Source organism: Dendrobates tinctorius, unplaced genomic scaffold (assembly GCF_039654945.1).
Source record: "Dendrobates tinctorius isolate UK_male_01 unplaced genomic scaffold, ASM3965494v1 ptg000016l, whole genome shotgun sequence".
In the NCBI taxonomy this organism is placed as follows: domain Eukaryota; kingdom Metazoa; phylum Chordata; class Amphibia; order Anura; family Dendrobatidae; genus Dendrobates; species Dendrobates tinctorius.
The window spans coordinates 33323481-33337600 of NW_027361684.1; the positions used below are offsets into that span (position 1 = coordinate 33323481).

General features: G+C 45.4%; 1 protein-coding gene across 2 annotated transcripts; it reads left to right on the plus strand.

Moving 5' to 3' along the window:
* The first annotated feature begins 2495 nt into the window (after positions 1 to 2495).
* On the plus strand, positions 2496 to 12646 carry CRK (CRK proto-oncogene, adaptor protein). Of its 2 annotated transcripts, none has more exons than XM_073565644.1 (3): positions 2496 to 2972; positions 5922 to 6284; positions 11580 to 11667. In XM_073565644.1, exons 1-3 carry the CDS (start codon positions 2759 to 2761, stop codon positions 11585 to 11587), a joined length of 585 nt encoding a protein of 194 aa, XP_073421745.1. In that variant the 5' UTR covers positions 2496 to 2758; the 3' UTR covers positions 11588 to 11667. The 2 variants fall into 2 exon arrangements, with proteins under 2 accessions (XP_073421745.1, XP_073421744.1); XM_073565643.1 differs by having other exon boundaries at positions 2509 to 2972; positions 5922 to 6454; positions 11580 to 12646.
* The last annotated feature ends 1474 nt before the right edge of the window (positions 12647 to 14120 follow it).

Genomic DNA, 14120 nt, shown 5'->3' on the forward strand with positions numbered 1-14120 from the left:
GTCCTTGTATTCTTACCGAAACAGTTTCCACAGAACTCCCAATCTCTGAAGCTTCAATCTCTGTGCAGATATACGCGTTTCTAACATACAATGCGACACCCCCTCCTCGTTTATCAAGTCTGTTTCTTGCAAATAAGTTATATCCTTCTAGTCTTGTATTCCAATCATGTGAATTGTCCCACCAAGTTTCAGTGATTCCAATGACATCATATTTCTTTTCCTGTGTTAGTAGTTCCAATTCTCCTTGTTTGTTGCCCATGCTTTGTGCATTAGTATAGAAACACTTTAGTTTGTGATTGGTTTCTCTTTCTCCAATATTTTTATTAATTATTCTTTCGTCTTTGTTCTTCCTTTCCACTTCTAATAGCAGAGTTCTCAATAGCATTTGTCAGGTGTATGGCTTTTTCTGGTCTTTTGCTTCCCTTCCCATGTTGTTCTAGTTTAAAGCTCTCCTTACAAGTGTAGCAAGGCGACTTCCAAATACATGCTTTCCAGTCTTCGTAAGGTGCACCCCATCTCTAGCAAGTAGTCCATCGTATAAGTAGTTTACTCCGTGATCCAGAAATCCAAATCGTTGCTGACGGCACCATCGACGTAGCCAGTTGTTCACCTGCAGAATCTTATTCCACCTCCTTGTTCCATGGCCATCCACTGGGAGGATGGAAGAGACCACCTGCGCTCCCAGTTCTTTCACTTTCTTGCCTAAGTCTTCAAAGTCTCTGCAGATGGTTTCCAGGTCGTTTCTTGCGGTGTCATTTGTCCCCACATGTAGTAGCAGGAATGGGTAGTCATCTGTAGGTCTGAAGAGTCCTGGTATCCTGTCAGACACATCTTTAATTTTTGCACCTGGAAGACAGCACATTTGCCCCGCCATGATGCGATGAGCTCCTGTACTTGGTTCGAACAGTTATTCTGTGGTGTCACATTCCCTTTAAACTGGGAGATCGGTTTAACAGGAATCTGTCCCATCCAAATAATGCTAATTTCCTGCAGATATAGAGGTAATAAGCAGGTAAATAGTGTTTTAACCATGTCTTGCTGGAAGTGCAGTTACAGGCAGAAAACAAAGCTACGTTCTCCCACAGCCGATTGCTTCCAGTCATCGGGGCGGAGCTGTGGCCGTAAGAGTCACCACTCACTACACACTGACAGCGCTGTAATCACTCTCCTACACTCGGTTCACAGCCTGCTGTGCGTGCGCACACTGCAGAGCCGGCTGTCAATCAAGATGCTCGCGAGTGACACCAGCGCAATGTGCCGTGAGGGGTGACTGCTACGGACCATCTATAACTTACATCAAACTGGCAGACGGTGCTAGAGAAAAGGCTTCATCTGAGCATTGTATGCCGCCTTCATCACAGCTTAGGGGGCAATATATTTAATATCCCAGACCAGACATATAGCGTGAGGCTCCAGGTTTGTCAAATGCCCTGTAGCAGTAAAGGATTTCAGCTGTGGGGTCCTGACAACCCCTATCGGCGCATATGTTGAGCAAATCGCAGTTGGTTGTCAGTATTCAGTTTACTCTTCCAGAATGCATTTGTGGTGGGAGTTTTCTCATAAGCCACCTCAGTGACTACAAGCCACGGTGGTCTTTTCGTATAGCCCGTTTGCTTTAGGGCTCATTCAGACATCTGGTTTTGCACAGACGAGAAAAAAGGATCGATTATTCTGATCAGAGCGTGGTCCGAGTGTCATCAGATTTTCTCGCACATGGAGAAATTAACCCTTTACACTGGATGTTTTCTCCCCTTATGCTGGATGTATCCCACCCCCCTTATATTGTATGTGCCCCTCCCCCCGTACACCGGATGTTTTCCTCCTTACACCGATGTTCCCCCGTGATCAGACCATTGCGGTTGCACCCGTGTTGCCGGTTTCACACATCATTGTCTCCTGTACGTGTGGTGACAGTTTTCTCACGTACCGGAGACACTGACACACGTAGACACATTCAAATGATTGGGTGTATGTACATGTCAGCGGGTTTTCACGCACCGTGCGTCTGTGTGTAAAACACGCTGACATGTCCGTTTTTGAGCAACCGCACGGATCACACGGACCCATACAAGTCAATGGGTCTGTGTAAACACGGCGTACTGCAAACGGATGGCGTCCGTGTACCATCCGTGTGCATTTTAAGTCACAGGGTTAACACTGAAACAAATTGTTTCAATACACGGACAGCACACGGACCACACGCAGATAATACACAGACAGTACACAGATGTCACACGAATGTGACAAATTGACACACGGATATCTCCGGTCCGGAAATATCAAGATGTGCGAATTCGGCCTTCTGTGGGAAATCCGCACCAGATTGGCGGCTTCAGGTTCACAGGCCCCGGATAATCTCGGGCTGTGATCGTGTTTCGTTGGTGATCGCTGGATATTCCCGTGAGCACACAGAAAACGGATCGCTTTCTTTCATAACTGAGCAGGGGTCACGTTCCACCCATGACCGCGGAGCACATCCCGCACATTACACGGTGCCGTGACCGTGGGTGAGGACACGAGCTGGGCGCGCGTTTTATGCTCCGTCTGACCTCGGTGAGATGGCGGCGCGGTGACAAGGCCCCGGCGCTCGCTGATGACGCATTTCCGGAAGGTGAGGTCAGACCTTTCCTGTGCCGCCATTTCGGGTTTGGTGAGGACGGGAGCGGATACAAGTGCCCGTTTCCCGTGTGTGTTGCGGGCGGCGTCGGTAGGCGCCTAAGAAGGCGGAGGAAAGCGCACCGGGGAGCGAGCAGAGGCCATGGCCGGCAACTTCGATTCTGAAGACCGAGCGAGCTGGTACTGGGGGAGGCAGAACCGGCAGGAGGCGGTGAATCTGCTGCAGGGTCAGAGGCACGGAGTGTTCCTGGTGCGAGACTCCGCCACCATCCCCGGGGACTACGTGCTCTCCGTCAGCGAGAACTCCAAGGTCTCCCACTACATCATCAACAGCGTCAGCAACAACCGGCAGTCTGGTGAGTGCGGCGGCCGGGACTGGGGGGGAGGCGGCGGCGCGGTGTCCCCTGTGTGCACAGCAGCGGGGTGAGCCTGTGTGTCCGTGCACGGCAGAAGGTGACCCCCCCTACACAGGAGAGACTGAACCCTTGGGAGTTCCCCCGCTCCCCAACCTGTGTATACAGCAGAGAGTGAGCCTGCGTGTCTGCCCCCATCCCCGTGCACAGTAGAGGGTGGGCCTGTGAGTCCTATGCCCCCCCCCACCAACCTGTGTATACAGCAGAGAGTGAGCCTGCGTGTCTGCCCCCATCCCCGTGCACAGTAGAGGGTGAGCCTGTGAGTCCTATGCCCCCCCCCACCAACCTGTGTATACAGCAGAGAGTGAGCCTGCGTGTCTGCCCCCATCCCCGTGCACAGTAGAGGGTGAGCCTGTGAGTCCTATGCCCCCCCCCACCAACCTGTGTATACAGCAGAGAGTGAGCCTGCGTGTCTGCCCCCATCCCCGTGCACAGTAGAGGGTGGGCCTGTGAGTCCTATGCCCCCCCCCACCAACCTGTGTATACAGCAGAGAGTGAGCCTGCGTGTCTGCCCCCATCCCCGTGCACAGTAGAGGGTGAGCCTGTGAGTCCTATGCCCCCCCCCCCACCAACCTGTGTATACAGCAGAGAGTGAGCCTGCGTGTCTGCCCCCATCCCCGTGCACAGTAGAGGGTGGGCCTGCTTGTGTCTCACACACATAAAATAAAAAATGAAATACAAACTGTTTGTTTGTCAGGCAGTGTTTGGTGTGGTACTTGTAGGTTCACCCTTGCACAGCACACCATTGTATGTCCACGGCAGTGGGTGAGCCCCCTCCTTACACGGCAGAGGCTGAAACCGTGGGTGTGTGTCCCCCCCCCCCCCCCAACCTATGTATACAGCAGAGGGTGAGCATGTGTGTCTCGCCGTGCACAGCAGAGTCTGCACAACTTTTGTCACCTGATTGCTTCTGCATCGGTTCTCACAGATTATTACTGAACTTTAGTCCTACGGATTTACCTGCGGTTTTCTCTACAAAATCCGCACACCCAAAAAACTACGTGTGCACATAGCCTTAGTCCTTATGTGGTTGTTGGGGCATCTAGTGTTGATGACTTTCCATAGTACATGTCGTCAGTATTAGATCAGTAGGATTCAGTTCCCCTGACCTCCGGAGCCTGGAAGTAACATTGGTGAGCTGTGATCAGTGTCGGCTGTTAGACCCCCCCCCCCCCCAGTCGCCCCCATTGATCAGATATCGTGAGAAAACTTTTTTTTTTCGAATGTTGGACACTTAACGTTTCTCCTATATATTTTTTGTCTCTGATTTCGGCATCTGTTTGCAGTAGGAATGTGTATTGTGTTCTGCCATGCTGTAATGACCTGTACGCATGCACCCATCTCATGCCCGGGGCAGGGTATTCATTGGCGGAAAACTCAGGAAGTTCCTATTAAGCAACATCAAGCAGAGATAGCAATAACTAAGAAATTGGCAGAGTTTATGATGCTTGATTAGACTAAGAATAATCTTGGCCAAAATCCAGAGGAGCCCTTTAAGATTCCAGTTAGGAAGTTTTCATAGATATTTCTTTTTTCCCATCATTAATGACGGCAGCATGAGTGGACAAGGGTCCGCTCCCAGGACAGGAAACCTATGGCTACACAAAGACTGAGCCTCCCGACGTTCCTCAGTGGTTTCCTGTCCTCGGTGCCTGTGGAATAAAATGGATCAATTTCCATCAGTGGTGAATCAATTTTTAGTGTCCTTTTTACCATCCGTGTGGCATTTGTTTTTCGGAAGACACACGGCAGGCATCTGGGGCACTATCTGCTTCCCCCCCCATTTCAGTGCAGAGATTGATCTGTGAATCAAATCATAACTAGATGTGTATTTTACATATTTTTTGTTCTTTGCTTTTGTGAACAATTGCTCTGCAAAAAATAAAGCCACGTGACTGGCCCCAAAAACTGTAATGGGTACATGTTCTATCTAAAGACAGGCATCAGGTGTTTGAATGTGGCCTTACTGCTGGTTATAGTTCATTGCTGGGGGTCCCTTATAGGAAACTCTTAATCCACCTATTGTCACCGGGACCCTTCTACCAAATAAAGGGAACCGCTCCTTTAAAGTTTCTTGAACAGTTGCTCCAGGGAATTTTCCTTTTTGGTAAATGTCTGTCAGTCTTCGATCCCCTTCATCAGTCTGTTGGTCTCTGCTTCTCGCCCTGAAATTGTCAGAAATGCCCTCTAGTCAGTCACTGGTTGTGTGTGTGGTCACCATCGTGGCCTATGATTGGTTGAGCAGGCATTTCTAGTTCTTTCCATTGTATCATGGACCGGACCTTGAAGCAGAAGATCAAGGAGGGTAAGGCCAAAAAAAATTGTAATCAGACGATCTGACGTATAATGTAATTTTAAAGCACCACTTCAGCTTTTTTCATTTCAGCGCTGGGGTGGTGCCACTAATCTAAGATCCCTGCCCTTAAGTATTATACTTGCCGTCTTCTGCTCTTCCCAGTGCTTCTCCGCAATCTTGTGACCGTAACTTCGAACTGATGTTAGAGGTGAAGGTGACGGTCACAAACTGCTGGAGACCGACAGGAGCGGTGACAGGCGAGTATAATACTAAGAGCACAGGGGACTTAGATTAGTCACACCACTCCAATGGTAAAGTAAATAAAACCCCCTGTGACCTGTGATTTCCCCCCCCCCCTATATGTAGTAGAGAACTTCATGTAACATTACATTCCCGTGGGGGAAAATGTGGGTTTTAAACTAACACGAGAGGCGGACAATTTGCTCCGTGTATCAGTGAGCCATACAAAACAACCCAAAAATTCAGATGCCAACGGCGGGAGCATTATTGGTAAAGTTACTGCATCTTGTTTTACATGACACAGGTATGAATACTGTCCTGTAGAAATGTGCTCATTGTTTCCGGTTTCTTTCCAGGGGTGAATCAGTCACGATTCAGGATAGGTGATCAAGAGTTTGAATCATTACCTGCGTTATTGGAATTTTACAAAATTCATTATCTGGACACTACCACTTTAATAGAGCCTGTTTCCAAGTCTAAGCAATCTGGAGTGATCCAGAGACAAGAAGAAGCGGAGTATGTCCGGGCTCTCTTTGACTTTAACGGTAATGATGATGAAGATCTTCCATTTAAGAAGGGAGACATCCTAAGAATCCGGGATAAACCTGAAGAGCAGTGGTGGAATGCAGAGGACAGCGAAGGAAGACGGGGCATGATACCTGTCCCCTATGTGGAAAAGTACAGGCCTCCCTCAACTCCTGGGTCCACTCTGATTGGAGGTAACCAGGAAAATTCGCATCCGCAGCAACTGGGTGGGCCGGAGCCAGGGCCCTATGCCCAGCCCAGTGTCAACACTCCGCTGCCTAACCTCCAGAATGGGCCCATTTTTGCCAGGGTTATCCAGAAGCGAGTGCCCAATGCCTACGACAAGACAGCCTTGGCTTTGGAGGTATATAATGGGTGCAGCTGTGAAGGAAAATTGTCTCCAATGAATTTTCCTTTCAAGTCCAGTATTTAGTCTAAATTTATAATTCCAGTATTTAAAACTAGTAACCCTCCTGCATGGTGAAAGAGGCTCAGATTCTCATTAGGCCAAATTCAGGAATCTGTTTATGGACTGCCCCCTGGTGTCCTGATCCGAACTCGAAAGCCTGGGTTCCACCTATGAAGCGGTGGCGTTTGGGCCAAGAGATCCACAGCCGGTCTGTACATCATGGTCCGTACATAGTCCATGTTTCTCAGACATCTGAATCTGGCCTTACTCTGAGCTTCTAATTATCAGTATGTTTTCTGTGTAAGGTCCCACAAATCCACCTGTACGATGGGAGCTCATGTCATTGTCACTCAGAGGAGCTTTAATACGATGGTTATAGCCCCTTATCACACAGATCCCAGAGTTTAGATGGTGCATACTGAGAGTGCCATCTGTACGGTATGTAGATTTGGGGAAAGTGGAGTCAGCAGTGTTATCTCACTGATTGGGCTCATTAGTGGCTAATGAAGCTCAGTACTTTCCCCAAACTTCATCTTCAGCTGGATGGCAGGCACAGTACCTCTGCTTCTTCCCATTAACTGATTCTCACTGCTGTATATTGGGGTGTATGATACATATTTGATTATTAAACTAGTAAATGTTCTTCTCAGCCTCTTCCAATATTAAAGTTTTTAAAGAGGTTGTCTTAGAATCAAGTTTTCTCATTTCTTCTGTGGCTAGATGATGGGTAAGATTGCTGAAGTTTGGCTGCTAAGACCACAGAGATCTCGTGCAGAGGACCCTAAGTACCCTGTAGCTGTAGAGTTTGTGCATGTAGTGGTCACACATGCTCACTACACCGGACTGTGGGAATCCCATTCTTGCGATTTGTTGGGTGCAAACATTCAGACCCTCAGCAATTCTTACATTTATCACCTATTTTTTTTCAATCTGTGTCAGATAACCGGTTTGACTATATCAGATCTCATTGTTGACTTGCATTTTAAGAAGCTAGTGGGAAGGAAGTGCAAATGTTTATTGTATGAACGGGAACTTTTTAGTCAATATCTGTGATGACGTTGGAAACTCTGGAAGCAGAAGCTCAGAATAGATTCCATGTTGAGTCATATCTGAACTGGGGATCCCCGTTCATAAGATCCTTATGGAAAGCGGTTTTGGGATGAGATCTCGCCCTTTAAGGTTCAGACAGGCCTTCAGTATTATGTAACTGCACTGTAACAAATAATCCCCCTGTGTAAGGGTATAGTAACATGGTGCTTTGTGAGGAAGCTTTTGAAACAGATCTGCTGCAACAAACTTCAAATACTATTTCTGTTCAATTCAGTGGAAAATCCAAATCCACTTTGCTGTTCATACGAGTCTTAACTTTTATTTATTTTTTCTTGTTCACAATAGGGGGAGATAAAATGATTCAAAAACCTATTCAAAACCACCTTTGGTGGGGTAAAAATAAAGGAACGTTTCCTGAAGTAGAGTCGTCTTAAATTTTAAAAATTCTCCGATTTTTCCACATTCCAAAAAAACCCTAAAAAAAACAGACTGGCGCAAGTCACATGAACAAACTAACATTAAATAACTGTAAATATTAGAAAATGACCACAATTTCCATCTGTATTATGAATCGCGCTTTGCTAAACCTGGAATCCCATTTCGTTGCAGATCTGGTGGTCAGAATAAATGTCCGGTAAAAAATAGGGAGCAGATTCTATTAGATCCCTTTTGGCTGTGCTGGTCAGGAAGCTAGAAGGACAGAGCTGGTATCCAGATCCCTAGTGACTCACATGCCGACCTGTCAGCCTGGCAATAACCATTGTTTGGACCCTGTTGCCAGCATCGGTCCATGATTGTCAGCAGGTTGCGCCGGTTACCTGGTGTGCATATACACAGCACACTGGGCATTCGGGAATGTGTAATTCCTCATCCCCTCCAACTACAGCATTAGTGATGGGCCTTCCACACACACACAAATAACGTCTCCATGCGTCTGGTAGTAATGCGATAGGGTTGTGTACAGATCTTTTAGGGTTGGACGTAGCTCTGTGTGCTGCTGGATGTAGTCTCTCCAGCATCCGATCGAAGAGGAACATGCCAGTAATTTATTTTCTCAGATAAGATATAAATCCAAAAAATGAAGACCTACTATACACCTTCCTATATAATTGGAGCTGTGCGGAGTTCCACTAGGGCCCGATTTACTTTTATTGGCCCATTAATAATTATTCATACAACTTGAAACTATTGTTTCTGCCTAAAGTCTTTACATTTTCTGTAAGTGTAGGACACCATTATATTGCAGACTTTTGCCTGGATGACATGCTGTTTAGAGCTCTTTCTCCTTAGAGGGGTATTCTTGATATCTGCTGCAATCCTTTTGCTCATATAATAAACCTTACAAGCTCTGTAGAGGGATTCTGATTAATTTTGCTAAAGACTTGCCTTGGTCAGCTCTCACTACATTATGTACTGATGAAGTTCTCTGATTGCGGATTTAATTTTATTAAACTCTGCTTACATACGTCGTTTTCGCTCCTGCTATTCCAGTGGGATTAGCTGTGCTCTCATGTGAGCAGGCTTAGTTGGGTCCCGTTTTTCCTTTAGTTAGGAAACAGCCTGGGCTTCACATGAGTGTGTACTTACTGATCTTACCAATCATCCCTTCCAAGCTTGGTTCATTCCTTCAAAATGGCTTTATTATCTTAGAAAAGTGCATGGGAGTGGAAACGCATCAGGCAATTTGATGCATTGTCCAGGTAGATGACTACAGGATTCATTGTGGCCCTTTAAAGTTGCTCACCACCACAGCATTAAAGTAGTTCTCTGGTATATTAAAAACAAAAAAGAAAAAAAAAAAATGATCCTTCCCCATGGCTACAGTACTGATGTCCTGGTGGTTCCCGTCAGTCGTCTTCTCGGCAGCGATTGTCATTTATATCAACATGAGGCTGTGGCCAATCAAAGACCTGGGCAGTGATAAATGCATGTAGGCTTGAGACAGCTGAGACCGGTGATTGACTGCAGCTATCCCATGAACACTGGTGGGGACCATCAAAGTATTGGTGAGGGAGCTACAGGGGAATTGAACAGGTAATCTTTTTTTATAGACTTTCCTGATGTGAGGTTGTTCAAGAATTAAATAGTCCTATTTAAAGGGAGTTATCCACTTATTTAATATTGGTGATGTATCCCAAGGATAAGTCATTAAGATCAGTTTGGTGAGAGTCCCTTGAATAGGAGCTGAGCACCAGCCACTAATTGTTGTCCGGGGATCTGCTGGTCCGCATAGTATACTGGTCGGATCCTTCTGAAGCTGGTAACATAACCGGGGGGTTGTTCTACTGTCTGATCCCCACTATCTTATATTGATTATTTTAGGGATAGGGCTTTGGTGTCCATGTACTAGACAACCCTTTTAAAACACAGGTTGATTGGTTATTGTGGATTTTGGATTTTATCATGCAGTGAGATATGGATACCTATAGATAAATAACTCAATCAATCCTTTTGGGGATGGGGGGGTTGTAGTCTGGCAATAAGCTCTTCAGTAGGTGGTGTCCAACAGTGCTCTGTACAGCTTCATGTCTGTGAATACATACTCTGTAAAGTTGTATATTAAATGGGAGGTCCACATTTGCAATCACAAATGTCGTTTTTTCTGTGACATCTAAAATTAAAAATGAACCCCTTGATGTCACTATAAACCAAACACTGGTCGATGCTTGCTTGTTTCAATGTGGGGAAAGTCCGAGCTGCTACCAGGCCTCGTGTTACCCAACCCACCTTTCCTGATATTTATGACCACAGGAGACTCTGGATGTTCTGGATTCCATTAGACTTTTTGACGATCTTTAGAGTGATTTGTTCTCCCAAATTTTTCTGAAACCTTGTGTTAGGAACCTATTTAAAATGATGGAGTTAAGCATAAAAGATTTGGAGGGGTCTGGTTTAGTGGCAACAGACTGCTGATGTGTCCCCTGGACCAGAGTTCTGTGAATCTCTTTTCTGAAATCTAAGTGTTACCCACAAGTTTAGAAAATGTCTCAGTTTGGATAGTTATAAAATACCAATATTAGGTAACCTACTCATTGCAGTACTGCTCCTATTGCCTTCTGCAGGACCAGTAAAGGCCCCGTCACACATAGCAATCTCGCTAGCGAGATCGCTGCTGAGTCACAACTTTTGTGACACAACAGCGATCTCACCAGCGAGATCGCTGTGTGTGACAGCGATCAGCGACCGGCCCCCCTGCCGGTATCGCTTATCGCTGCAAGAAACCTCTGGACACTTTTTTTCGTCGCTGATCTCCCGCTGGCCAGCACGCATCGCTGTGTGACAGGCGGGAGACCAGCGATCAGCTGTAAAATTTAAAAAAAATAAATAAATCTTATTTTATTCTCACCTTCCGACGTCCCGCGCAGCATTTCCGCCTCTCTACATGCTCCGGTCCCAGTAATCCTTTGCAAGAATGACCGCGAGACTTCGCAATCCCGCGAGAACGGACATCATCGCGGTCATTCTCGCAAAGGATTACTGGGACCGGAGCGTAGAGAGAGGCAGGATGGCTGCGTGGGACGTCAGAAGGTGAGAGTAACAATATTTTTTATTTTAACTCTATTTTTTACATGGATCCATGGCCTCAGCGCTAACGAACACAGCGATGCCGCGCGCTCGGCATCGCTGTGCTGATTGTCTGTTTGACAGCTCACCAGCGATCACATAGCGACTTACCAGCGATCCTGACACATTGATATCGTTGTTGGGATCGCTGGTAAGTCGCTATGTGTGACTCCAGCTTTAGGTAATGCTTACCTTTATCATCACCATTTCCTGGTCTCTAGCAATGACATTGTCACATGGATTTGTGACTGCTCCTGCCAGCTGCAGACATCAGAAGCTCAGTATTACTCAGGTTATTTTTCATCATTCCAAGCTTTTGTTCGGGGGCAAAAAAAAAACAAAAACATTTGGATGTAGAAAGTTATCAGGTTGTTGAAGAGATGTAGAAACCTTAGAAATAATTGCATATACATGAACTGAATGAAAGCTGAGAATCGGTGCTAACTTCTCTCTCTCTCTTCAACAGGTTGGTGACCTAGTAAAGGTAACAAAGATTAACGTCAGTGGTCAATGGGAGGGAGAATGCAATGGAAAATATGGTCATTTTCCTTTTACACACGTGCGTCTGCTGGATCAACAAAACCCGGATGAAGACTTCAGCTGAGTGTGACCTGGAGCCCTTTCTAAAATGCGAACAATCTTGCTCTGTTTCCCTCTTTCCAGCTGCCACCTAGACTGCCTTCCACAGGTTATTTAGCCAATGAAAGTAGTAATACCCCAGAATCCCTCTCGATTGCAATGGTTCAGTTCCTATGAGATTCGGCAGAGTTGGGGGACGAGCCTGGATTGCGTCTTGAAAGTAGGCAGAATATGAATGACAACCAGCGGCAATATCTGCCATCCCGCAGGCGCAGCCAGCTGCACGGTCGCTGGTAGGAAGGAATCTTATTTGAACACAAGACTTTTTCTAGGGCCTTTCATGTATCTTCCCTGATCTTTCCCAGACTGGATGTCGCCAATTTATATTCCGGATTCTCACATCTATTAGGGTCTCTAATCGGGTCTGGTCATTGAGGCTAATAAGCCAGTGTAGGTGTTCATTCTCCTAAAGAAGAGCTCGTCTTCCTTTCTGCCATTCCCAGTATTACTGCTTTAATTTTCAAAGGTCCGAGCTGTGGTTTTCATCCCAGTTCCTGATGGCTCGGACCAACACCCTCATTTTCCTTTTCCTCATGAATGTTCAATACTAAATAACACATCACGTCAGAACACTTGACTGAAAAGTAAAAAGCGCGTTTAACGTGCAACAGAATTCCATCACGTGCCTGAATCCTTGGATTATTGCATATTTACATGCATCTTTTGTTGCCAATAAGGACTTTTTTTTTTATATATATATATAACATAAGCCCCGTAATAATTTGCCCCCCTGTAGCGCGTCCCCTGCCTACACTTATTTTAGAAATATATATATAATTTTTTTTTTTTTTTTCCTATGGGGAACAAGTAAGAACACACTAATTGTTAAATATGGAAATGATGTATTTTATGTTGATATGTAGAAACTACTAAAATAAAGACAATTTAATGAAAGGGGGTGAAAAGGATAATTGAATCACTGTGGTATTTCTGCCTTTTGTATTGCTTTGACCTAAAACCTCAATGTATTTTAGAAGTCTCTCCTGAATGGCTTTGGTGCTTTTATCTGAGCTCTTGTAAAGAGGCATGTAGATGGAATTTAGAGATTTTTCCTTAGAATGTACCATGATATAAGGAGATTTTATGACTAGTAAATATCGAAGTGCGTAGTTTTGATTAAAATTAGTCCATTGTGTGCCTGGAGAATAGACTGGATACCGCTGATTTTTAGTTGGAGCTGCAGGAGGCACTTTTGATTTTTTTTTTTTTTTTTTTCCTCTTTTACTTGTTTGGCAATAAGAACCTTCATGGGCATCAATAGATAAGAACCCAGAAATGTTCAAGCGTGCTGGTTCCTGATAGATTTTCGTCTATCCCCTGACTGAGCGCTCTAGTCTGGTGTATGGAAAAGCCAAGGGTATTAGATTGTGTTCAGTTGACATGGACATCTCATGAGACGTACTTCACGTGACCTGCAGAGTATTCTGGCAGTGACTTTCAGATTGTGCCTTCGAGATGGTCAGGAGTGACAAGGTTCATGGCACTCCTTATGTGCTGCTTATTGGCTTCAACTTGTTAGTGTTGCCTTGTTGAGGAGATTTTCCAGTTTTGCCTTTTTAGTCTCGTTTGCTGTAGTGTATGATTTAAAACTCCCATTACATTTCAAGTTTCCAGTTTTGTGGGACCATTTTGCAGCACGATTATTAGATCAGTTACTTAACTATTGTTGCTTTGCTGTTGCCCTAATGATACTGAACTGTTTTATGAATGTGCTGCAGTTTCAGATATTTCGGGATGCGCAACCTATTTCAATTTTTGTCGGCCATGGACACAGTACTGTAGGCTTTTGGAGCTGGTCCGATCACTCTGGAGGCCAGTGTGACTCGTCCAGCAATACCTGTAGAAAAACAAAAAGCTGAATGCCAAAATCTGATTATGCATAGCACGCGCATGTGTTCTTCCAAATAAAATACAGGAAATACTAAACCAACATGACCTATAGATGTAATGTCATGCAAAATAGGTTTATACTAAGTCTTATGCCTGGTACTGACTGGTGAAAAGGTTTGCCACCTTTAGAAAACCCTCTAGTAACAGGTGCAGTTTGTTTTCACTCCCAAAAAAAACTAAACTTACCCTTCCCAGGTCCCGTGCTGAGTCTCCGCTGCTAGTCTTGGTATCTGGCTGCAGCCTTGTGCACATGCAGAAAAAAACAATCAGGGAGCTCTGTCGCTCTGCCCAAGTAGACGACACAAGGCTTCAGACGATCACTGACATCTGGAGCAGCACGAGGCTGCGCTGGACCTGTGGAAAGAATCATTTCTTGTATTTAAACCAAACTGTAATCATGAAATGGGATTTTCTGAAAGCGTAAAACCACTTTTTAAGTTAAGATTTTTATTTTTTTTGCTAGACCAAACGCCTAGTG